Genomic DNA, 24,185 nt, shown 5'->3' on the forward strand with positions numbered 1-24,185 from the left:
ATTATCATCTGATATGTTTAACATAAATCACTATAATTGAAGATTGAACTCCAGCTAAGATTAATTATTAATAATGAAATTTAAAACATTAATCAAGAAAATTCTTGAAAATAGTATATATTTTTTTACATATTAAAACAAAATTTGCATGATGGTGTTTAAAACTGAGATACGTAACTACCTGTCTCATTCAAGAGAGGAAAGAAAATCTATTAATAGTAAGTTAATAATATTTTGCTGTTATTTTAATTACAGAACTAATTATTTTTTTCTAATTTAAAAATTTAAAATATCTTGGCCCAGGGTTAGACAAATTTTAGTAAAATGAGTAAATGCTATGCAACGATGAAAATTGAAATATCTTATATTTAATTTGTAGATTGCCAATCCACACACTCTGCCTTGGTGCCATTTTGATGTTCCGAGATAAACATGAGGTGTTCGCTGCAGCATGTGTGGCCATCTATTGGTTGGCCGCTGATAACGGTACAAGGAAAAAGAAAATTTTAAAAACGCTGACTTGTTTTAAGTTTATTAACATTTGAATTAATTTAAAATAATTTGAATTATGAAGTATAGGGGAGAGTTTCAATATCACAATAAGACACAATATAAGATATACTGTTACTCAATAGCCTTCCACAATACCCATGCATACTGATAACAAGATATTACTAGTAACAGCTAATACGTGTACACCATTCATTCAATATTAATACTTTTGCCAATTCAGCAGAATAGAAACATACTTTAACCAAAGCGGAAAAATTGACATTTTTTTAAACAATGAAGTGAATTTTAGGATATAAAATTATTAAATGATATGGGTCATACTATTATAGATTCTCTGAAAGTAATGTAATATTGGTCCCTTCTATAATATTAAAAGGTTTTTGCGTTGCTTACAAAATATAGGTCACTGTTAATACGAAAGATAGAAAATTCTTTGCAGTAATTACTTTTACATGACTTTCTAGGAATTCTGGTCAGAATGATGAAACTTGCATTCATGTATTTTTTTTACAAACAGAAAAACTGTGTACCCAGCTGATGGAGAGAAATTGCCACATTGCTATTATGGATGGCCTTACCATACACATGAGTTGTCCGAGGGCTGTGGAGGCTGGCTGTAAGGCATTAAGGGGCCTCTGTATATTTCAGTATGTATTCTTGATTTTAATTTACAATGGGTAATTATTGTGGCCAGTTAGGGACTTTGCAATCTTGTGACCTCACAAATTCCGGTCAAGATAGCAAGGGCAAGGTTGTAAGGTCGTGAGATTGCGATGTAGCCCTCATTATAGCCTTCTATCTACCACAAGCTACTGGCCTATCTAATGTGGGTTTTAAAAGCATTACCAGAGGTTAATAGCAAGAAATAGAATTAGTCCGATGCTAATCAACACTCGCAGTGGTTCCAATAATTGAACTTCTGATAACCATTAACAGGTCGTAGAACAAAACTTTGACCTCAATATCTTAACTCATTTTACCTCCAGTTCGTTAAATCCCAATCATGCTAATCTGTGTAACGTAATTTATAGCTTTCTAATTTCTTGCTCTGATGTAACAGTTGCACAACATGTTCATTTTACACAGTGAAGCCTACAAGTCAGTTGTCATTAGAGACGGAATACAGGAGCTTATCACCAAGGCAATGAACAAGTTCCCTAGCAACCCAGAGATACAGATCGAGGTCATCAGTATGTTTGCATGTCTAGGAGATGTAGGTCTGTAACTGATTGCATAAAAATTTATTTGCAAACAAAGCTATGGTTTTTAAGATTGTTTGAAAAAGGTCAATAATCAGAAGTACATTCATTTTTATATAAGTTTCAAATTGAATTATAGTAATGATAGTTTTGATAGATGTTTCAACAGGCTGAAGATTGTATTAGAATGTATAATTAGCATTATGAAAATTAGAACTGATAATCGGGAATCAAAACGAGCCAACTGAATTTAGTAAATGTTTGTTGACGGAGTTCTATCTAAGATCCAGAATATTGAATGTTACAGATGTTGTTTACTACCAGTGTTTTGTTGACGGAGTTCACACCAAGATCCTGAAGGACCTTGATTTGTTCAGAGATAACGAGATCCTACAGGAAGTCAGTCTGGAGTGTCTTAGTGTCCTGTCAGCTGCAGGTACAGACCCTATCACTACTCCACTACATCAGAAATCACAAAATATGTATTACCTGTCTCTCTCGCATGTCATGATTACTAATTAGGAGTACCTAAAATATAAATAAAATGATAAAAACATTTTTAGCTTTATTTGAAGAAATAAGTCCCTTTTTGATTTCTTAACCTGTCCTTTGACATTATCATAATACAAAACTTTCTATTATTTTTGTAACACCACCGTGAAATTGAAGTCATAAAGTTTTATTCAAATATATCTCTTCAAATTATTCACGAGTCCTCACATCTCATCAAATCCCATCCTAGCTGCATTCAAAATTGATATGTTGAGGCAGGAGCATTTATCAATATCTAGGGAGACATTTCTTGTTTTAGTAAATGAAAAATGAAATATCTCGGACTATATTTTGCTCTTTTCATTGATTTACCAGGGAGTAATGTGGAGCTACTAAACATAGCGGGTACAGTTAGACATGTACTAGAGGTTCTCATTACCTATACAGGCTCCATATGTAAGTAATATTATTCTAACTGTATAGATGTGATCATGATATTAAACCATCAATATGTCCAAATCGGACATTTATGATTTGGTTACCCTAAAACTACAGTATGTTTGATATTTTGTATTTTCTCCCCTTCCATTGACTATTATGTATTTAGTCTTTAGTATTAATTTAAATCTGTTGATTGGCGATTTGGGAATTTTAAAACTTTATAAGTAAGGGCCATATATAATTTTTCAAATGGATGTTTATGTCTTGTTTGTCTTTTGTGCAACTGTACCACTGTAAAAATACTACTCTACAAGTTTTAAAATGTTCTTTATTCTAGAGGTGAATGAAAATAATTTTAAGAACACCATGCTTTATAATTATTGGTAGATGCTCAATGGAGAATGACTCAGAAAGCATTTATTATTTAAATTTGTACATATTTTTCTCTCCAGACATTCAGAGAAAAGGGTTGATTTTATTACAAGTTCTGGCATCAGAGAATATCTACAAGGACAGAAGTCTACATGTAAAACTGGCAGAGGTCATCAGTACCGCCATGAACATTCATAGCCACGACCTTGGAGTTGTCAAAGAGGTAATTACAGGAATAAATTAAATGTCTGCTGTAATAATTCATTTCTAAGGGACACTTTAGGTCCTGTATGAACCTGTATGAATCTTATATGATAATGTATTACCTTAATTAGGGAGAGTTGGTGATTATACTAACTTAATTATATAATAAAGCAATTTTGATCATATATAATATGGCTCATGTCCTCCTTTTTGACCCATTATGATCCTTTATTGTCCTCTATGGCGTTTTACGATCCTGTACGACCTTGTATAACCATAGCCATTATTAAGTAAACCCTGTGTTACTAAATTTGAATCTGTATGACCTTATATATGATTATTGTTATCCAGTATGAGCCTTTATGATCCAATAAACCTTATAACCTGGTATGATATTCCGTTAAATTTGTATACAAGTCTGTGTAATCCTGTATGATTCAGTATGAACCTGTAGTGCCTTGTATGACTGTGAGTCAGTCTTTACCTGTAGTGCCTTGTATGACTGTGATGTCAGTCTTTACCTGTAGTGCCTTGTATGACTGTGATGTCTGTCTTTACCTGTAGTTCCTTGTATGACTGTGATGTCTGTCTTTACCTGTAGTGCCTTGTATGACTGAGATGTCTGTCTTTACCTGTAGTGCCTTGTATGACTGTGATGTCTGTCTTTACCTGTAGTGCCTTGTATGACTGTGATGTCTGTCTTTACCTGTAGTGCCTTGTATGACTGTGATGTCTGTCTTTACCTGTAGTGCCTTGTATGACTGTGATGTCAGTCTTTACCTGTAGTGCCTTGTATGACTGTGATGTCTGTCTTTACCTGTAGTGCCTTGTATGACTGTGATGTCAGTCTTTACCTGTAGTGCCTTGTATGACTGTGATGTCAGTCTTTACCTGTAGTGCCTTGTATGACTGTGATGTCTGTCTTTACCTGTAGTTCCTTGTATGACTGTGATGTCTGTCTTTACCTGTAGTGCCTTGTATGACTGTGATGTCTGTCTTTACCTGTAGTGCCTTGTATGACTGTGATGTCTGTCTTTACCTGTAGTGCCTTGTATGACTGTGATGTCTGTCTTTACCTGTAGTGCCTTGTATGACTGTGATGTCTGTCTTTACCTGTAGTGCCTTGTATGACTGTGATGTCTGTCTTTACCTGTAGTGCCTTGTATGACTGTGATGTTTGCTGTGATGTCAGTCTTTACCTGTAGTGCCTTGTATGACTGTGATGTCTGTCTTTACCTTATCCTTGTATGACTGTGATGTCTGTCTTTACTGTAGTCCTTGTATGACTGTGATGTCTGTCTTTACCTGTAGTGCCTTGTTGTATGACTGTGATGTCAGTCTTTACCTGTAGTGCCTTGTATGACTGTGATGTCTGTCTTATGAACCTGTAGTGCCTTGTATGACTGTGATGTCTGTCTTTAGCTGTAGTGCCTTGTATGACTGTGATGTCTGTCTTATGAACCTGTAGTGCCTTGTATGACTGTGATGTCAGTCTTTACCTGTAGTGCCTTGTATGACTGTGATGTCTGTCTTATGAACCTGTAGTGCCTTGTATGACTGTGATGTCTGTCTTTACCTGTAGTGCCTTGTATGACTGTGATGTCTGTCTTTACTTGTAGTGCCTTGTATGACTGTGATGTCTGTCTTTACCTGTAGGCCTGTGTAGCAATACAGATTCTATCAGAAGGCGGGGGACGATGGATGAGTGACAGTTTTATCAAGGTGGGATGCCCAGAAATTCTCTTTTGTCTTCTCCAGCAGCATAATTCAGATCCACGTAAGTGAATAGTCCTAAAAATGTAAATGCATTTTACAAAATAATCGCTATGTCTAAACTGTTATATAATAATTTCTACACATTTGAAAGGCTCAGTTTAGCTTTTGTATTATTGATAATCAAATTTATAAGGACTACTCTGTTTTGCTATTATATCAATTAAAATTGGCTTATTTTCCAGAGTCCCTTCAACCTGATTTTTGCTAAATAGTTATCATGATATTCTTACACAGTAGAGAATGCAAATGTCAGTTTTGAAAAGAAAAGCTAAAAATACTTGATATTGAGCTAATTAAGAACTCTTGACTTTCCTCTGCTAAATTCAGAACAGATGTCATTAACTCCATGAATGTCATTCATAGGATGTAAAACACAATTTTTAGTGAAATATTTCTGTTTTTCACAGAGGTCCATGATCTTGCCAGCGAGTGTCTGTATGTCCTTGGGTTAGAACAGGTGCTCCGCTCTAAGATGTTGTTATCTGTCTGTAGGAGTGGCAACCTGCCTGTAAGTATTCACCTCTCATAACTGTTACATACTTATCTCTTACAATTCACCATCAATATAGTTTGTTAAAGTATGAGCTGAACTCTAATCTTTGACCCCAAATTTCTTCTAATCAGCTTTTGCAATTAACATACTAGGTGTAATGTTTTGAACCAAAAAAGCATTGTCGTGATTCTAGCATGGATTTATCTTATTCATGTTTCATCAAAATTTATTTCTACATGACAAAGAGATTTTCTAAATCAAAATCATCATATGGCAGCATAAGGTATATCCTCACTTTTTGTTGATAACAAAGATAATCATGAACTAGGTCTTATTCATTGATCAAAAGGTTTTTGTTTTATTTCTCAAGAATATTCCTGATATATATCCAGGATTTTGTTTATTTTCTTGACTTAGAATTAATATGAACGTATTTGTGATGTAGCAGAGTAGTCTTTGTCACTTGTGTGGCCCCGACAATAAAATGGGTTTTCAGTGAGGTAAAATATACAATCACACTCTGGCTGACATCAGTATTTGTTTGCTTTGTTAATCCCAAATCATTTTGTTCCAATATGACTCTTTAATATTCAATCACATCCCATGTAGTTGAGGAGCCCATTTTAAAGCAGAACAGACATGTCTGTTGTTTGAACATATCTTTGGCTTTCCAAATTATGAATGTTACCTGTTTGTATTTTAGGCTGCTGAGTGTTTGCTGGAGTTGGGAGCAGACGTCAACCTGGTACAAGATGGCTGCACTCCTCTGTATATAGCTGTGGAGAAACAGGATGAAGACCTTGTCCAGCTTCTCCTGAGACAGGTAAGATCAGAGGAGATAACTTATAAAAATGTCAGATAGGGTCTGATATAAAATTCATGTCACATGGTGGTATGTTACTAGCTAGTAACCTATGATACAAGACTAGAATAAATGGATTAAAAAATAACAAAAAAAATCTTATTTAACTCTAAACAATGTTAGATAATAGTCATTTGTAGTTGTGGTTCTCTGTTAGATGATCAGTACAGGTCCAGTGGACCTTTTGTTTGTAAGTCTAATTACAGCTACATGTGTTCTAGCACATCACTGACATCCAGAGTCCTCTGAAACTGAGTCTGAGCCAGTCTAGTCACCAAATTACCGGGATGTTACTGGGGCACGTCAACAAAGACAGAGAAGGTACACAACTTACTTAATAATATTTATTTTAGAATCTTATATGTACATTGTTTATGTTGATGTTTCAAAATTACACTAATTACTATCTGGCTGTAATAATTTGGATGAATTTGAAAGTTGACTGATGTGGATCAGAAGTGGTATTAAAGTGGTTTTAGATGTCCCAACATATTATAACAAGCCCTCCACCTCTGGGTCACAAGTTTGTGTTCTAGGTACTGACCAAAGGTCAATGTTAATATTCCAGTTTTTCTCGACCTATAAACTGGCACATCCATAAATGACCATGGCTGTTAATAGGACATTTAACCAACTCAAACTAGTTATTGTTAGTTAAGGTTGAAGTATGGCAACATAAGTCCAGAGGAATTTACTTCTGAAATACACATTCATCATAATTTTATTATCAGGGGAGGCCACCATTTTGATAACCATATAATCCATGGACATAATCCAACTTCTTAATTAAGCTTAAGTGCCACAACGTATATCTCGTGCATGAATACAGAGTGATGTAAAAGGATGTTCAACATTGATATGCATTCAAGGTCACGGGGTCAATTATATATGCTGATATTTTTTAACACCTTAATTTGGCTAATCATAAATGTATTTATTTTACAGGTATGATAATGTCGTGGGCGGGTCAGGGCCTTGGAGATCTTCATCCAGACTGGTTTGTGATGGCTTTTTCTGATACTGCACGAGTTGGATCTACTGGTAAGTCCTGTCTATTTTCAAAAATTCTCTCCACTCAAAACCGATTTAATGTTTAGTTATGAATCTTTAATTTTTCTACTGCATTGAGTTTTGTCATTTTCTGATTAGTTGAAAATGCTCGGTCAGACTTAGGACCTTGGAGAATATCACCTTTCACAGTTTTAACAATGCCTGATTTATTAACCTACAAATAGTCAATAATTGTTTAATGTCAAAAGAAATTAACAAATTAACTTTTAAAGTTTGCTTCACAAAATCATGTCAGTGTTATCATCTTCATAATATTTAACGTAATGTTACAGCAAGTGGGAAGCTGATATTGACGAAGATAAAGAAGAGCCAACAGAAACATTTGTCACGTTCTGCCGTGTTTACACCCACCAATAACGACTCACGATTCGACAACACCAAATACTTCCGCTACAGGAAAGACGGCCGACGCCGTCACCACAGGGATGGTTTTGTCAAAAGTATGATAATTTAATTTGCAAATATCATACATATAAAACGAATTTATCAATGAATGAAACAGGAATGTTGTAATCAATGTTTATTTAAGTGTTAAACTATGGTCTATATAGATCCCAAAGTTTTGCAGACAATCTTCATAATGCGCGCTAGCACATTATGAGTTTAATGCTTATATTTACATTATCAACTCAATTTGGTGTCTCTGCATTAACACAGTTTAAGCTTGACCAGGAAAACCGTTAATCAACGACTATTTTATCCACAAAATGGAACAGCCATTTTGATGGTGATCAGCATCAATATTCATAATCATAATACCATGTTGTTCCGTATATATTTTTTTTTTAAATTAGAGAGGTATGAAAACAAACATTGCACCATTAAAGCATTATCTGATTTTATATAACAATCATTGTGATTCCTATGTTAAGTTCGAGTGATATATTTGAATAAAAAGATGTTTTTGTTTTCAGAGAAGAATGTTCTTCCCAATAATGTTATGCCTCGTCAACATTCCTATGAAGGGAGCCAGTCATCTGTGAAAGCTGTTCCCATCCCCTTCCCTATCTCCCCACATAAACTGTCCCCTGTTAGTAGTTATAGCCCATTGTCCTCCCCACCAAATATCCCAGAGTTCCTGTCGCAAAATCAGAGGTTCCCATCCAGCAACCCTAGCTCGTCCAACAAACCTCATGGAGTTCTGTCAAATAGTCAAAAATCTCCAGTCAAAATTTCTCCTGACAGTTTCAAGTTTCTAACCCCACAGATTTCAGTTCACAGCCCCAAATCACCTATCCTGACTCCACAGTTCCCTAGTTCTCTGTATCCTGGGACTGACTCCTTAGGGGTCCATCCCTTAGAGAGATTCCCTCCAAAAAATTCTCGTTCCTCACAACGACAGCGGCCAAGGACACTACCAGGCCTATCCCATAACACCAAAGCGGATGGTATGTATCATTTGTATGGTTAATGTCGACTGATACAAAGTTCATCGATTTGAGGGGAAAAAAAGCAGAGAGTCTCTCTCATTTAGTCTATTGAATATGAAAGATTTAGCTGCTTAAAGGAGCATCTTAAATTAGTGTTTATGAAAGAATAATTGAAATCACAAACTTATTTATATCTAGAATGTATGTCATTAACAATCAAAAATTAAATCAGGAGAAAATATTTTATGTGATAATTTTCCAAAATCAATCCTCATAGCCCTTTTATTAACTTTGTGGTCTCAGTTGGCAGCTGTTTAAGTATTTTACATCTTAGGCTTTCGATTAAGGGCCTGATTGGGTCTTGATGGTATAATATCTTGACAGAATAACTGAGAAGAAATACACTGCTGATTTATTATTCTCTGCTTGACTTACTTATTTCAGCAGTAGGCAGTCCAACCGAGGATCATCCGGTGTTTGAACTCGGCCCAACATCACCTACAGATATCAATATTCCCGTGTTTGAAACTAGCTGTAGTGATGTTGACGAATGGAAAACAATAACCTTGACTGGAGCCAATGTTCCGTTTAGTCCATCTGATCCTCGACTAAGACAGACTGAAGCGGAGGCTTCATGTGTGGGCTTAGGATACACGGGTAATTTTTTTTAAAGAGATAATTTGGAATGTTTTATGTATAAAATATACTATTTCTGTCTAATCAATAACTTGTCTTTCAACTTTCAATTACTTGCAGCCCCTCATTAGCAAAAAAAAAATCAAGGTATACTTTTAATTGACAGGTGAATGGAAGCGAAAGAAAAGAAATCTTTCTCCATCATCATCCAATCTTGAGATTTCTGGCCCGTCAAGGAGCCACAACTGTTGGTCTCAGCATGTAAGGAAATATTTGTGAAGATAAACAACTCTAGTAATTAGAGCTAGTGCTGCAGGAGTATATAATCTGTGGGACGATATATCACTGCCTATGAGTGACATTACACGGTTTGTCTCTCAGTATATGTACATTACGTACTTCTTTCTTATATCATAGCCGTATGACCTATGATTTCCCAGATCAGGATCAGGTGAATTCCAATTTTTCTTTACAATTTTTGGCACACTGTGCCTCTTAAAATCAAACTTATTTTAATTTAAAACATTTATTTAATATATAAAATATTGCCGATGCTCAGGTTTGCATGTGAAATGATAATCATTGGATACCGTGTTTTATTTACTGATTTTCGTAATCGTCCACATATATGTTGCACTGGTGTATAGGTCGCACTTACGATTTTCAAGGGGAAAATCTGCGACGTATACTCCGGAAAATATGATAACTTATAACAAGGTATTCATCTGCTACTACATTGACCAAACTTGACAATGTCATGACAGCATGTTCTCAGCTATAAGGGTTCTGTAGCCACCTGCTACTACACAGATAACTTGTATCTTATCCCAAATTGTCCTGACATTTCATTGAATTTACTAATTAAAAGAGCAGACATTAATTTTAGATTGATATAATTGCAAATTTTCATTTTTATATTGGATTTTATTTTACATGATACATTTTTCAAATTTTTCAGAGGCTTTCTGTGCCTGTTTTACCATACATAGAGGACCACGAATTTCAAGGTCACAGACGACGTAACAGTGAAGGTCATGTAACAAGGTCGAGACTCGGTAGTGCTGACTCTATGTCCTCAGGTATAGTATTATTCTGTCACTTTTTTAGCTCACCTGGTCCAAAGGACCAAGGTGAGCTTATGCCATACCGTGGCGTCCGAGTCCGGCATCCGTCGTCCGTCCGTCATCAATTGACTTCTTCTCAAAGCCGCTGGTCGGAATTCAACAAAATTTGACTGGTAGCATTCTTATGGGTTACTGACTGAAAATTGTACAAATGATGGGTCAGACCTCCTAGGGTCTTGAGGGGTGGGGCAAAAAGGGGTCAATTTGGCTATTTCCATATAAATGACTTCTTCTCTGAAAGTAAGCATAAGATAGTACTCATAATGCAATGGTAGCATCCTTTTAGAGTGGGGACTCAAAAATGTACAAATGATAGCTCTGACCCCCGGGGCCTTAGACGCGGGGTCAAAAAGGTTTATTAGGCTACAATTTTCATATAAATTACTTCCTCTCTGAAACTATGTATTAGATAGCATATTTGTATATTTATAGCATCATTATATGGTTGGGATTCAAAATTAAACAAATGGTGGAGTCAATTTGTCTTTGTGATTTCTGAATCACTAATTACTAAATTACAGAATTACTAAAAAAAAAACCCAAAAAGACCAGATGAGCAATACAGGCCCTCTGAGCCTCTTGTTATTATAACATGTACTTGAGTCTACCAGTTATATATTTTATAAGGCTATATAGTAATTTAAAAGTTAATTTTGAAAATAAAATATCTGACATATGAGTGGCTATCATGGATTATCAAGATTCATTAAACAATTTTAATGAATTAGATTAAATGTAAATTCTTCTAAATTAATTTAATAGATTATTTTGCCATGAGTGTAAAATTCTATTTACAGTCAAATCTGCTTTAAAGGACACCTGGCTATAAAGGACATACTAACCAACCCCAGTGTGGTCAACCTCTGTATAAAGGACACTGTCTACAAAGGACATGTTTGCTTTGTCCCTTTGGTGTCACATTTGACTGTGTATTACCTAACTAGAACAGTACTGCTTGTGACATCACAATATTATTTTACTCACAAATCATGCATTATAGATATAATATGGTTCAACGGACTATGTAATAAATAAACATGAAACGATCTTTCCAGACCAGGAATCAAGAGTGACCAGTAGTGACCAGAACCTACTCCGGCCATCTCTATTTGACCTCTCCTTTAATGGACTGACCTCTCTTGACTCCCTGGTCACTGTATGTCCAGATCTGGCCAGGAGTTTTAGTGGTATCACCAAACTGTTTATACACGACAACAGGTTCACCAGTCTCCCAGACGAAATGTTTCAGGTATGATGACGATGATCAGTCATAAACGTATCTCAGAAATCAAATGTTTCAATTGACAGATTTATTGAGGATGAAAAATGACAGAATTCTTCAATATAACATGTTAAATTAGCTCTATGTGTCAGTTTCTGAATATTTGTATAAATGTATTAATTATTATGGTTTTATAAATAATTAATAGTTGTGGTCAATGATAATTGTGAAAAGTAGTTTACGGTACTATTTTAATTGATATTTGACTATGACCTTGTCAAAAAATACATTTCATTTCCTTGCTTGTGATGTCTGTGCATATTATTATTTCTGATCAATTCACCCAATTGGATTGGAATTCCTCTTCTTTGTATATCTAATAGTTCAGACCTGTATTATGTTATTTACTTTCATAATGTCTTTCATCCTGACTTGCTACAACTATATATTACCTTCATGTTCCAGTACCTGCCCAAACTGGAAGGGCTGGACGTCCGTAGTAACATTCTGACAGTATTCCCCTCTCAAGCCTTGAAGTGTCCACTGCTAAGTGTCCTTGACCTGTCATATAACAAGGTCAGTTCTCATTTCACTCCATAGCAAGGAAACAAGATAATTATACCATCGGGGAGAGGGCTTGCTCAATATCATGAAGAGGAAATACATGTTTATATACATGTAAACAAATTGTTTACATTATGTAAATGCCATATAATAAAACAGATGTCGACCTGTTTTCTGGTGGATATGGTAGTTTACATTATATAAATGCCATATAATTAAACAGATATCTACCTGTTTTCACGTGGATATGGTGATTTATCAACTCTCGAAAGTGATATAACCCTCTGCCTTCGGCCTCGGGTATTATTATACCTCACTTTCATTTATAATGTTCTGATTGGATTAAACTTGATCACATGACATTGAATAAGTTAGATGTTTCCCCGGAATTGGAAGGCGAGGGAAATAACCCCAGGGAAATAACCCCAGGGAAATAACCCCCGAGGGAAATAACCCCCGAGGGAAATAACCCCTTGGAAGCTCTGCACGTGATAGGAAATTGACGTCATCTGCAACGTCAACCAACAATTGCAACACTGTTGCTTATTTTTTGTAGCTCAAAGAATTTAGCAACGTTGTTGTCAGGAAATATATTCATGGGTTCTTTTAACAGAGATTTTTTTCTTTTAATTTTGTGTGGTATGATAAATTATGTCTGTGTGTTGGGATACATCTAGAATTGTCTCCCTGGAAAGAATTATTTTCTCTTGGGCTTGAATTGCAACGAAAAATTAGATCTTTCAGTTCTTTATAAGTCTAATTTCAAAAATCACTAACTAAAGAGAGTATACTTAATTTAACAATTCATTCTGTAATCATGAATAAGGCAAAAAGCATTTTTGGAATATTAGTTAGAGGTACAAAAATACATGATGGCCATTGTGAGTTCTGTTACTGAATTAATGACATTCATTTAATTGATGTTACAGCTACAGGCTGTTGCAGGAATAGACCAAAACACAACCCTAAAGGAGCTGTACCTATCCCATAATAGTCTGGGCCAGATTTCACCCACTTTGACTGCACAGCTACAAGGACTAGAAGTACTGTTGTTATCAAGGTAACATATTAATAATATACTTGCTGTTGCCATGGTAACTTCTGTATAAGAAATTATGCAAATATGCTATTGCTATGGTAACCCCTTTATGGATATGTTGTTGTCATGGTAACCTCTATATATATATGTTGTTACCATGGTAACCTATATATAGATATGCTGTTACCATGGTAACCCCTTTATGGATATGTTGTTTTTATGGTAACCTCTATATAGATATGTTGTTACCATGGTAACCTCTATATAGATATGTTGTTACCATGGTAACCCCTTTAAGGAATGTATTGTTTTCATGGTAACCTTTTTATAGATATATTGTTGTCATGGTAACCATTTTATAGATATATTGTTGTCATGGTAACCTTGATGTTGTTGTCATGGTAACCTTTATGTTGTTGTCATGGTTATCTTTTTTTAAATGTATTGTTGTCATGGTAACCTTTTTATAGATATATTGTTACCATGGTAACCTTTTTATAGATATATTGTTACCATGGTAACCTTTTTATAAGTGTATTGTTGTCATGGTAACCTTTTTATAGATATATTGTTACCATGGTAACCTCTATGGAGATATGTTGTTGCCAAGGTAAGGCAGAGATAATCTTAAAAGCAAAATAGATCAGGTAAAAAATTGAGCACATCCAAATAATGTCATTGACAGTGCTTATATTTCCTTTTTAACTACTTGGGTAAATGAAACTAAAGTACATAAATATTTTTTTCTCTCTAGTAATAACATCCAAGAATTACCGGAGACATCTTTAGGAATGGAAATGTTACAGACACTCAACTTATCTGACAACCACATTCCTTTTATACCGGATAATTTCCTGGTTGGCTGTCCGAGGCTTGAGAATCTGGAACTCTCCAATAATGGACTAGGTAAGATTGATCAAGGAGCCAGGTATACAGTAAAGCATGTTTATAACAAACACACTTACAACAAATTCATGACTTCAATGGAGTAATTTTCATTCCCCGTCATGGTTACCATATGTCTCTAATAGGTGTATAACGAACTATGCTTACAACAAACTGATTTTATTGGTCCCCAGAGGTAAGTTATAACTGGGTTTAACTGTGTATTGATTATCTGTCAGGTAAGAAAACATATGTTGGAGGCCGATTACTCACTAACTTAGATACATTTGTATGAATATCAATTCATTTGTTTGCCTGCACTTTCCTTATATGTCCATCTGTTCTGTTCATCAGTTTATTAATTTAAAAAAGATATTTCAATTCCTTTCTGTAGGAACAAGTTTGTTTAAAGTATTACTGGAACATTATTATCTCCCCTTTCTGCTGCGCATTGGACAATCTGTCAAGTCTGTTTATATTTCTTAATTTGTGCATTTTAAGGGAGACTGCCAAGTGAAACCATTGTAACAGAGTTACCTAGATTGGCCAAACTGAAACTCGCCCGCAACCAGCTCCAGGAGAAAGAGCCTTTCTACATACCAAAGTTAATCCTGGAACTTCCAAGGTGAGTTTCTAACCATCAAGGTCATTTTTGATTTTTGATTTGTTTAAAATTGAAGATTACTTCAATCTGAACATAGTAATTATCAATCACAATGTATTATAAATAGAAATCATTTGATTTGCTTACAGTTTACGATCAGTAGATCTCAGTAACAATGGTCTGGTGGGTATCCCCGCCCCTCAGCACTGGAAATCCACCATGCTAAAAGAAGTTCTACTCTGTCAGAATAACATCACTAAGGTATGCTCGGTATGACAAATAAAAAGACAATGTTACTAAGTATGATTGAATATATAAATTTTTGGAAGGAGAAATAGAATTTGGCATGTTCTTTTATCTTTATTTAATCTGCATCTTCAAATGATTAGGGCCCAAATGAGATTCTGGCGCTCTATTAGTAATCAGCTTGCCTGTCTGTCTGTCCATATTTCGTTTTTTGTACAATAATGATTGAAGGAAGAGGAGTATTGTTCTCAAATTTCATTGAATGGTTCCCCATGCGATCTGCTGTCTAACGTTTTGTTTAGAGCTGACTGATTCAAAATGACTGCCGAGGGCTATCTTGGATTTTAACCATAGCAAGAAACCAATTGTTTTGTATCTCATTGGTATGGGACAAAGAAGTAATTCCAACCGTGTGGACAAAAATATATATATTCCATATTGATGGAGACTTGTTTCTGATAGTCTGATACTGGATGGGTCAGTCTGAAAGTTAGCTCCTACTGACTCAACAGTTTTCCAGTTAGGTTTAATTTAAAGCATCTAAATGAATACTAACGTTTAATAGACCTTATATTGACTGTTATTTTTTCTTCAGTTTTGCTGTTGTGATTGATATGGGAATATTGCAAAAACAAAAAACAACAAAAAAAAACCCATTATTTTGAACTGAAATTAAAATGTACGTAATATGATTTGCAATTTTAATTGAATTTCACAAAAAAAATTAAACTGTCACAGCTAAACTTGGATGGTGCTAAAGCTTGGTCCAAATTGGAGGCTCTTAATGTATCTAACAACAACATTGGGGAGGTGAGTTTTCAAGTTTGTATACAGAAATATGATGATTTCAAAACTTCCTTGATTTTGAGAAATACTTTTTGAAAATTTTAACTGTTAAATGCGATTAGATAATATAACATATAATGTTCACATTGACAATGATATTGTTGATTATTCCATCAATATAATCCCTAAATATTCCACTAATTGTTTTGATGATAATCCAGAACTTATTAATAAATAGGCATATTAATTACCTTTGATGGGGCTGCGATGGCCAAGTGGTCAAGACATCCCAACATATTACCACAAGCCCTCCACCTCTGGGACACAGTTTCGGGTTCGAATCACATGTAGGGCAGTTGCCAGGTACTGACAGCTGGTCGGTGGTTTTTCTCCAGGTACTTAGGATGTTAAACTAATAAAACCAAAAATGACCTTTGATGTCTGATTGACATTCTCTCCAACAAATGTCATTTTTATTCTAGCTTCCTAAGGAGATTGGTCAGTTGACCTCTCTGACCTCCCTGGACATCAGCTATAATAAATCTCTGACCTCACTGCCTGATGAACTTGGAAGGTGCTCAAAAATGTGGGAGGTCAGTTCTTGTACTAAGCATAACACAAAATATTTACACGGAGTACTTTTTGTTTTTATATAATACATTGTAGTAATGATTTTAATTATCTGTCATATGTCATTATATTTAAAATCAGAAAATTATGAGAAGGTTGCAACATAAATCAGATTGTAATATCAGATTGTGATAGCATATAGCCGGTTATTTTCACGGGGATAATATTTTCACAATTTCGCAACGCATTCCATGAAAATTTTGATTTGCGAAATAGTAAGACATTTGGTTGAATCACATATACCCTTAAGCCATAGCTCTAAAATTTAAAACTGTTAAAATTTGATTTTCTTGTTTTTAGATTAAATTGCTAAAATGTTGTTCCGCAAAAATTAAAAGTCTGTGAAGAATCATCATAGATCATTCACTGTCTTTAAAATGTTTCCCTGTTTTGTGCCTACAGATGCCTCTGAAGGGTATTGGGTTTTCTCTGGACAGAATCCACAGGGGCAAAGTGAAGGACCTTATAGCATTCCTACACAACAAACTCAAGAAGGTGAGCAATGCAAACTGTAAAGGATATTTTAAATTATTAATCCTAAGTCCTGTGGGACAGTTTATTGATAAGGACCGAAATGCCTTACTGGTAAAGGTGTCCTGAATTATTAGCAATAGCCCTCTACATAGCTCTGGGTTATGAGTTTGAAACCCATGAAAAGACACTGCCAGAGATTGATCTTAGTTCGGTGATTTTTCCTCATATATTTGTATGTTTGGTCACTTGTTATTTGTTTTATGTTTGTAATATCTATTTTCTCAGCTGCCTGGTATTATCATAATTTTGTAATATCTATTTTCTCAGCTGCCTGGTATTACCATAATTTTGTAATATCTGTTTTCTCAGCTGCCTGGTATTACCATAATTTTGTAATATCTGTTTTCTCGGCTGCCTGGTATTAACATGATGTTGTAATATTTGCGCCCTAGGCCACCCGTTATTACCGTATGAAGCTGATGGTTGTTGGCTATGGAGGCCGAGGAAAGTCTACACTACTGCGAGCTTTGATGAAGCAGTATCGAAGTCCACACCACGATACACCCACCGTCGGGGTCATAGTTCAGGACTGGAAGTACGTCAAAATATTGTTTAAAATGAATTATGATATTAATTGAAAAAGAAGCCATATTGATTGGGTGATAAAAGATATTATCAATTTTAAAATTAAGTTCAGGCACTCACAGAATATCAGCTGATTTCTATACCTGGTACATATAGATTTAATTGCTTCCTTGATATACATTTTAACTGTTCCTGATCTAAGGTAGGATCAGTTTATTTGGAATAATAGGGACGATTGTTTTAAAAGTAGATTCTAAGTTGATATTAAATATGAACATATGATCTAAAGGTTTGCTCAACACATTTTTATGTATAACCCTCAATATTGGTATATTCAGATTTGAAAGGCAGAAAAGTTTTGACGATTTCCATGGTAACGTGACTTATACCATCAACACATGGGACTTTGCTGGACAGGAAGACTTCTACAGTACGCACCAGTGTTACCTCACAGATCGGGCTGTGTATCTGGTAAGGGTTATCTTCAATTTGTCTTCATTTAGGATGAGATTTATATTTGAAATTTTCCTACCTGGTTTATTTCCATAGCACGGACAAAGTACTTAATCTTATATAATTGCATTGGTCAGAACAATGATATGGGAGGTAACTCTGAATCTTTTTCCTCTAGGTGGTAATGAGCCTTAAAAAGGGGATTGAGGAGCTGAATCTTTTGAGATCTTGGCTGGCTAACATCCACGCCCGAGCCCCTGGTTGTCCCGTGATCGTGGTCGGTACCCACGCTGACTGTATACCTGACGCGAAGCGACATCAGCTGCAGAATCTGATCAGGAGCAAGCTCAGAGATCTTGTGTTCAAACTTGGTAAGTATAGAATCAGTTAATAATTGAAATAAATATACATATTTTTATACTTACTCTGTTACAATCATGATGATTGACCCCTCAAGATATCTCCTGAATCAGGATCCCTCATGATCCAGGATGTCAAGCTTGAACCAAACTTGTAAACTGACTACCACATTCTTTCAGTTATAATTTTGACATCCATTTGTATCTGAAGGGTTTGCTGACATCCAGGACTTTGTGGCTGTTAACTGTACAAAAGAATCACCGGAGATGGAGCGACTTAGAGAATTCATCAAAGAGAAGATAGACAGGTACCAGATATATAGTAGATTTACAGTTGTTAGGGACAATTTGATAAGACCTCACTTATTTAGAGAGAATTTAACTAGTCTAGGATGAAAATGACAAGACTAGTACAATATATGCTGATTTTAAAGTGTTACTGTACTTACAGTAATAAAATGACATGTCCTAAATTCCTAAATAACTCAAATATTCTATTGTTTTGTTTACACTGAAATGTCTGTTTGATCATCTAATATGAAGGGGAGATAATTACAACCAATGTTGGATTTATTGTTTAGAATGGAAGGGCGATAATTACGGTACAATGATTTATTTTATAAATTGACAAAGGAAAAAGTGTTTTTGTTTCGTTACTTACAGTAGATTGAAGGGGAGATAACTGAAACTTTCTGTTTTGTAGCTACACTGTGAAAGGACAGCCAGTTATGGGACAGAAAGTTCCTGCTGATTATGTGGTAAATCATTACAATGGTGTTATTTTTATTAGTTGCTGAATGAAATAAAAGAATAAAGTTAACATTAAAATATTATGGACTAAATTTTATTTCAGTTTTCTTCTGAAAGTTATTGGCACATTTAGTTAGTAGCTCAATGGAAAAAGGTTGAAGATGTTCATAATTAATATACCATGTTATATACTTGATAAGTATCCTTGGTTACGATAAATAATCACAATATTCTTAACAAATTAAGAACTCTTCATTCACTAAAAAATCTGTATTAATTTAAAAATGAAGTAAATCTAGTGAACGTCTGTTCTTACAGAAATTGGCTGAGGTGTTGGAGGAGGAAGTACGTAATTACCAGACTGGTTACCCGGTTATCACACACAACCAGCTTCTCAAGGTCATTGAGGAACACCGACTCGACCTTGAGGAGGACGAGCTGAAACAGGCTGTGAGATTTCTACATGGAAGTGGTGTCCTGCTCCACTATGAGGATGCTGCCCTGAAGCTTAAGGATCTGTACTTCATAGATCCCGGCTGGCTGTGTCGAATGATGGCCCAGGTTGTGACTGTACAGCAGATCAACCCGTACATCAAAAACGGGGTAGGTCTTAAGGAATATTTCTTAAGGAATATTGTAGATTGATTCTAGAGATTTATGCTTGAAGGACTAGCGTCTCATCTTAATTTGTCAGATTTGTCAAGTCACTAGACATGAAAATTTAGAATCCTATTCAAGGAGACTGAAAATCATTCACATCATAAAATTTTGGATCTCATTCCAGCATAAGAATGCTACTTTATGGCTTACCACATTACAAATTATTGAAATCTATAGTGCTCGAAATAAGAATTGTGGATTGCTTCATTGAAAGCTTTTTAATAATATCTGTTACTTGGTGAAAAGTGTGACAACAGATCTATGGTGTGTGTAGGAAATATCACCACCTTCCAGCATGTATTGGCTTACAACCTTTGGGCAAAGGTCGTTCATGCTGGCTATAGCAAGACGTTCCCTTTGAACGAGACTACTAGGTAATAGAACCTTTCACCCCCTTTGGGGTGAGACAGGAGAATCCGAGGGGTGAGATTCTTAAGTTGACAGTTTAAGAATCTTATACCGAGAGATGAGATCTGCTGTCTCACCACAAAGAGGGTGAATGATTTTTTTTTAACCCTATGTGAACACATAGAAAGATCTTGATGTGTAGCTTGTCTTTAACCTAGGGTGAGATAGAAAAATCCCTGTCCAGGGTAAGAGAATGTAGGATTCTGCCGCCCCTATTCACTTGTAGTTTGTCTACTAACAATAGAATGTTCATATTGATAATGTCACTTGAATTAGGAAAACAGAGCATTGATATAAGGCCTGAGTTTTTGCTCTTTGTTTATAGATTCTACAGAAACATCACATGAACATTTTGTTTAAAGGAAAGAAACTTGAGGGAGAGAGGGTGTTCTTTTTCCCTAAAGAACTGCTGCCACAATATATCAGACTTCTGGAAAAGTGAGTCAATGTCAATGCCACACAGTCTAAATATTTATAATGTCAAGGTGACGGCACTAATTAGGATCAAAGTTAATCTGTTAAGGACGTTCCGAACAGTGATCGAATGCGCAGTTCTTTCGGACCTCCTCGGGTCAATGAGTGCATTCCGAACTGCACATGAAAACTCTTTTATGACTAAGATTATGAAGAATAGCGATCTATATGTTATCCGTCTAACGATGTCTTACCTTTTAACGTTAAAATCAGGATAGTATAGTCGATAAACGGCGTATTTGTCGATATTGTACTTTTTAGTTCGGTTTGCCAAAAGCTTGATACCAGGTAAAAATCAAAGTTTGTACGGTAGGTGTAGGACCTAGTTTCGACAAACTAGAATCTACATGTAGAAAAAAATAATGTTGTCAGATCTTTGAATTTGGCTAGGCTAATATAATATGAAGCTACATGTATCTTTTGAGAAGCAAATTACATAACTCATACAAACGGACTGATATGTGCCAATACGGTCTCGATCTTGTACTGAATAACATGAGATTTCATAACAAGTGATTAAAACATTTTCTGTTCAACTCAGTTAAACTGTGAACATTTGACACTTAATATACATGTGTTTTAAGGGAGATACATAATTAAATCAAGATATTCCAATTTTGCCGAGTAATCCAGCTAGTATAAAAATACAGATACAGAAATATTTTCATCTCTCCATCGCCCCACCCCTGCTTTTCGTTCAATTTGTGCAAGCTACAACATGTAGTATATTTCATGAATATTGCGTATGTAGATGTCTACACGTATCATGTTTAGCTTATATGATCCTCAGTAACCACTAACACGTTCGGGAAACAAGACTTTATTTACTGTATACATGTACGATAAGATATAGGCCTAACTACTCTAATTAGATGATGTATGTATTTCCCGTTTTGAGAAAATGCATGGAAGTACTCTGATTTATTTGATTGAATACTATCTTACGAAAAAGCACATGTAAGCTAGTGTCAACAACAGTTTTATATCTGTGATATAGAAACTAAACATGTACATGTAGGCATCTTAGAGACTAATTATTTTCCTGTCTTCAGTAATCAGCTGAACGTAGATCGAGGATTGAGAGTAAGAGATTTTTTTCTTAGGCGTACACTTACCGTACAGGTTATATTGAGGATCCAAAAATCTGTTTAAGTTTACTTCGGATAATAAATATATTACATGTATTAGATATGCAGATATCTCATCAAAAAACATACAAAGACATACAGTTGTGTATGATGGCATCGATTTTATCGACTTTGTTGTGATGAAGTTGAAGTTATCAACTTCGATCGTTGTCACGTAGACGCTTTTCATCGTTACAAATTTGGCGCCTAATTCAAATTTATGCTTGCATATCTGCCTCAAACGACTATTGAATCTAAGATATCTTGACGATGGAAAGATAGAATTTGATAAAAAAAAATTCCGCTAAAACAATATAAAATCATGGATTGTCTAAAGGGTAATTGAAGTGGAGTCTTTACACGGAATTCTCCATATTCATTTTTCAGATATTATGTCCAGGCAAAATAATGACTTAATTGTGCCATTTCTTAGCTTTGTATAGCATCAAATCGGTGGCATCGTGACATAAAATTAACAGGTATAACAGTTTATATTATCAGACTATTACACTTTATAATGTTGAATATTTAAGATGTACTTTATAAAAATATTCCCGCTGGATTTCGGTCTAATAATATAATTGTGAAAAAAGTCTTTTTTTTAGGGGGTAGGGGTATAGAAAGGCTAATTACTCAAAAAATCCGCGGTCAATTTTTTTTATATTCTTTCATTATAACCCAAACAACTGTCTAATTATGTGGACAAAAAATAAAGAAAATTAAACGACACAATTTTTTGAAATTAGGTATTTAGTTGAAATTCAAATGCAAAAATTGGCCATTTTTTAGGCCTCATTTACACACATTCGCGTGAAAAATTCACAATTAATGTATTTTTAAGAGTGGAAACGACATTGAGGTCATTGATATCTATAAAAACTTACATATTAAAGATAAAAAAACGTTGTTGTTTGTAATATTTCAGTCAATTACCAAGCTTTGAAAATATGTGTGTAAAACTGTGTTTTGAGAAAAACAGACAGTAAAGTAGTGTTATTGAGAGTACAATATTTCCAAAACCGCACGGTCAAATTTCAAATAAAAGCCTTAATAAACAGTTTATCAACCAATCTTTCAGTGAGCAAATTTTACAGAAAATTAAACGAGGGGAAATTTTTAGGCCTAACTGTATCAAACCACCTTAAGTTAATGTTATTTTAAAACTTGATCAAATGAAGTTTTTGATGGGAAATTATACCTACATGTAGTATTGCTTAGCATTAATTAAAAAAAGTACAGTGCAATTTGAATTCATACATACATGTACTTGACTTACAACTGCAATCAAATGACAAAAGCTAATTTTGTCAGCGAAATAAACAAATTGAGGCAAGACCTAATGTATTCAATTATGATAAGTAGGTTGCCATCATCATTATTGCATTGTTAGAGAAAGACAAAATCCATATATTAAGAGTTTTATCACAACAGTTCATATTGTCAAGTATATGCAAATGTTTTGAGGATTTGTGAAGAGAATGTAAAGTCATGCAAACAACTAAATTAATTAAATCGCATATTCATATTGGTTTGATCTTTAGGTTTGAAATAGCTCTGCAGTACTCCGAAGATGAAGTCCTGATTCCATGTCATCTACCAGACAAACGACCAGACCTGGCCATACCACCACTCAAAATGAATGGTACATTGATATAACTTGTTGAAAAATTACGTCAACACCAAATATGGTTTCTTGTGCTTAGAGATAAAATTGCCTTTTGAGGTTAATAAATCTACTTGTAGTTGCATGTATAGTCATGTTTATATTGTTGATGTTTCTCTCCAATCCTTTGACATTGACCTTTGACTTTAACAGAGAAGATTTCTCGCCACTATTCAATGCCTCTGGTTCCGCTTGGTCTGTGGTCACGCCTCATCACACGCCTCGTCGCATTCTCCAACAGCTCTCTCACCCTGGTGAGTAACATAAAGGGGAGATAACTTAGTTACATTTGAATTTGATTCTGATAAGGGAAGATAACTTACATAACATTCAGTCACTTTGGTATGTAAAGTAATTCAGACAGGTTTCTGAGACTTGTGAAGAAAATAATTTAGATCCTGGTGTGTAATATATATACACCATATGTATGTATCATAATTTAATGCAGTTCGGCCATGAAAAATGGGGAAAAGGACATAAATTCTATAGCTTTTTAACCTATAGCTGCTGAGTAAGTAAGAAAAGCACGTTCTTCTTCTTCGGGGATAATGGCAAACCTTCAAGATGAAGTTTATATGTCATGTGCTGTGCTGGTCATTGAAATTACAACACTCTTTGCATGTATAAATATATCAAGACACCTCATCAGTTTTTTGTGAGCAAAATTAAGAATGTTTAGAATATTCTAATGAAAAATGAAGTG

The 24,185-nt window shown here is 34.9% G+C and overlaps 1 protein-coding gene across 3 annotated transcripts in view; it reads left to right on the forward strand.

Annotated features, from left to right (window-relative positions):
* LOC138317728 (leucine-rich repeat serine/threonine-protein kinase 2-like) overlaps positions 1-24,185 on the forward strand; it is a 59,719-nt gene that overhangs the window by 10,245 nt on the left and 25,289 nt on the right. For 2 of the 3 annotated variants that reach the window (XM_069259588.1, XM_069259589.1), the window contains exons 12-45: positions 380-486; positions 1,031-1,160; positions 1,600-1,730; positions 2,020-2,148; positions 2,580-2,660; positions 3,098-3,240; positions 4,878-4,998; positions 5,405-5,505; positions 6,194-6,313; positions 6,574-6,673; positions 7,298-7,393; positions 7,696-7,863; positions 8,338-8,811; positions 9,238-9,450; positions 9,596-9,690; positions 10,388-10,508; positions 11,609-11,802; positions 12,241-12,351; positions 13,269-13,399; positions 14,133-14,284; positions 14,765-14,888; positions 15,017-15,128; positions 15,852-15,923; positions 16,382-16,492; positions 16,932-17,024; positions 17,456-17,598; positions 17,927-18,059; positions 18,220-18,412; positions 18,612-18,708; positions 19,104-19,158; positions 19,469-19,753; positions 20,544-20,656; positions 23,361-23,461; positions 23,636-23,736. In XM_069259588.1, coding sequence (XP_069115689.1) covers positions 380-486; positions 1,031-1,160; positions 1,600-1,730; positions 2,020-2,148; positions 2,580-2,660; positions 3,098-3,240; positions 4,878-4,998; positions 5,405-5,505; positions 6,194-6,313; positions 6,574-6,673; positions 7,298-7,393; positions 7,696-7,863; positions 8,338-8,811; positions 9,238-9,450; positions 9,596-9,690; positions 10,388-10,508; positions 11,609-11,802; positions 12,241-12,351; positions 13,269-13,399; positions 14,133-14,284; positions 14,765-14,888; positions 15,017-15,128; positions 15,852-15,923; positions 16,382-16,492; positions 16,932-17,024; positions 17,456-17,598; positions 17,927-18,059; positions 18,220-18,412; positions 18,612-18,708; positions 19,104-19,158; positions 19,469-19,753; positions 20,544-20,656; positions 23,361-23,461; positions 23,636-23,736 — 4,651 coding nt within the window. The remainder of the gene's footprint in view (positions 1-379; positions 487-1,030; positions 1,161-1,599; positions 1,731-2,019; positions 2,149-2,579; positions 2,661-3,097; positions 3,241-4,877; positions 4,999-5,404; positions 5,506-6,193; positions 6,314-6,573; positions 6,674-7,297; positions 7,394-7,695; positions 7,864-8,337; positions 8,812-9,237; positions 9,451-9,595; positions 9,691-10,387; positions 10,509-11,608; positions 11,803-12,240; positions 12,352-13,268; positions 13,400-14,132; positions 14,285-14,764; positions 14,889-15,016; positions 15,129-15,851; positions 15,924-16,381; positions 16,493-16,931; positions 17,025-17,455; positions 17,599-17,926; positions 18,060-18,219; positions 18,413-18,611; positions 18,709-19,103; positions 19,159-19,468; positions 19,754-20,543; positions 20,657-23,360; positions 23,462-23,635; positions 23,737-24,185) is intronic. The other variant, XM_069259590.1, reaches the window with a different exon arrangement.

This window comes from Argopecten irradians, chromosome 3, assembly GCF_041381155.1.
Source record: "Argopecten irradians isolate NY chromosome 3, Ai_NY, whole genome shotgun sequence".
Taxonomy (NCBI): Eukaryota; Metazoa; Mollusca; class Bivalvia; order Pectinida; family Pectinidae; genus Argopecten; species Argopecten irradians.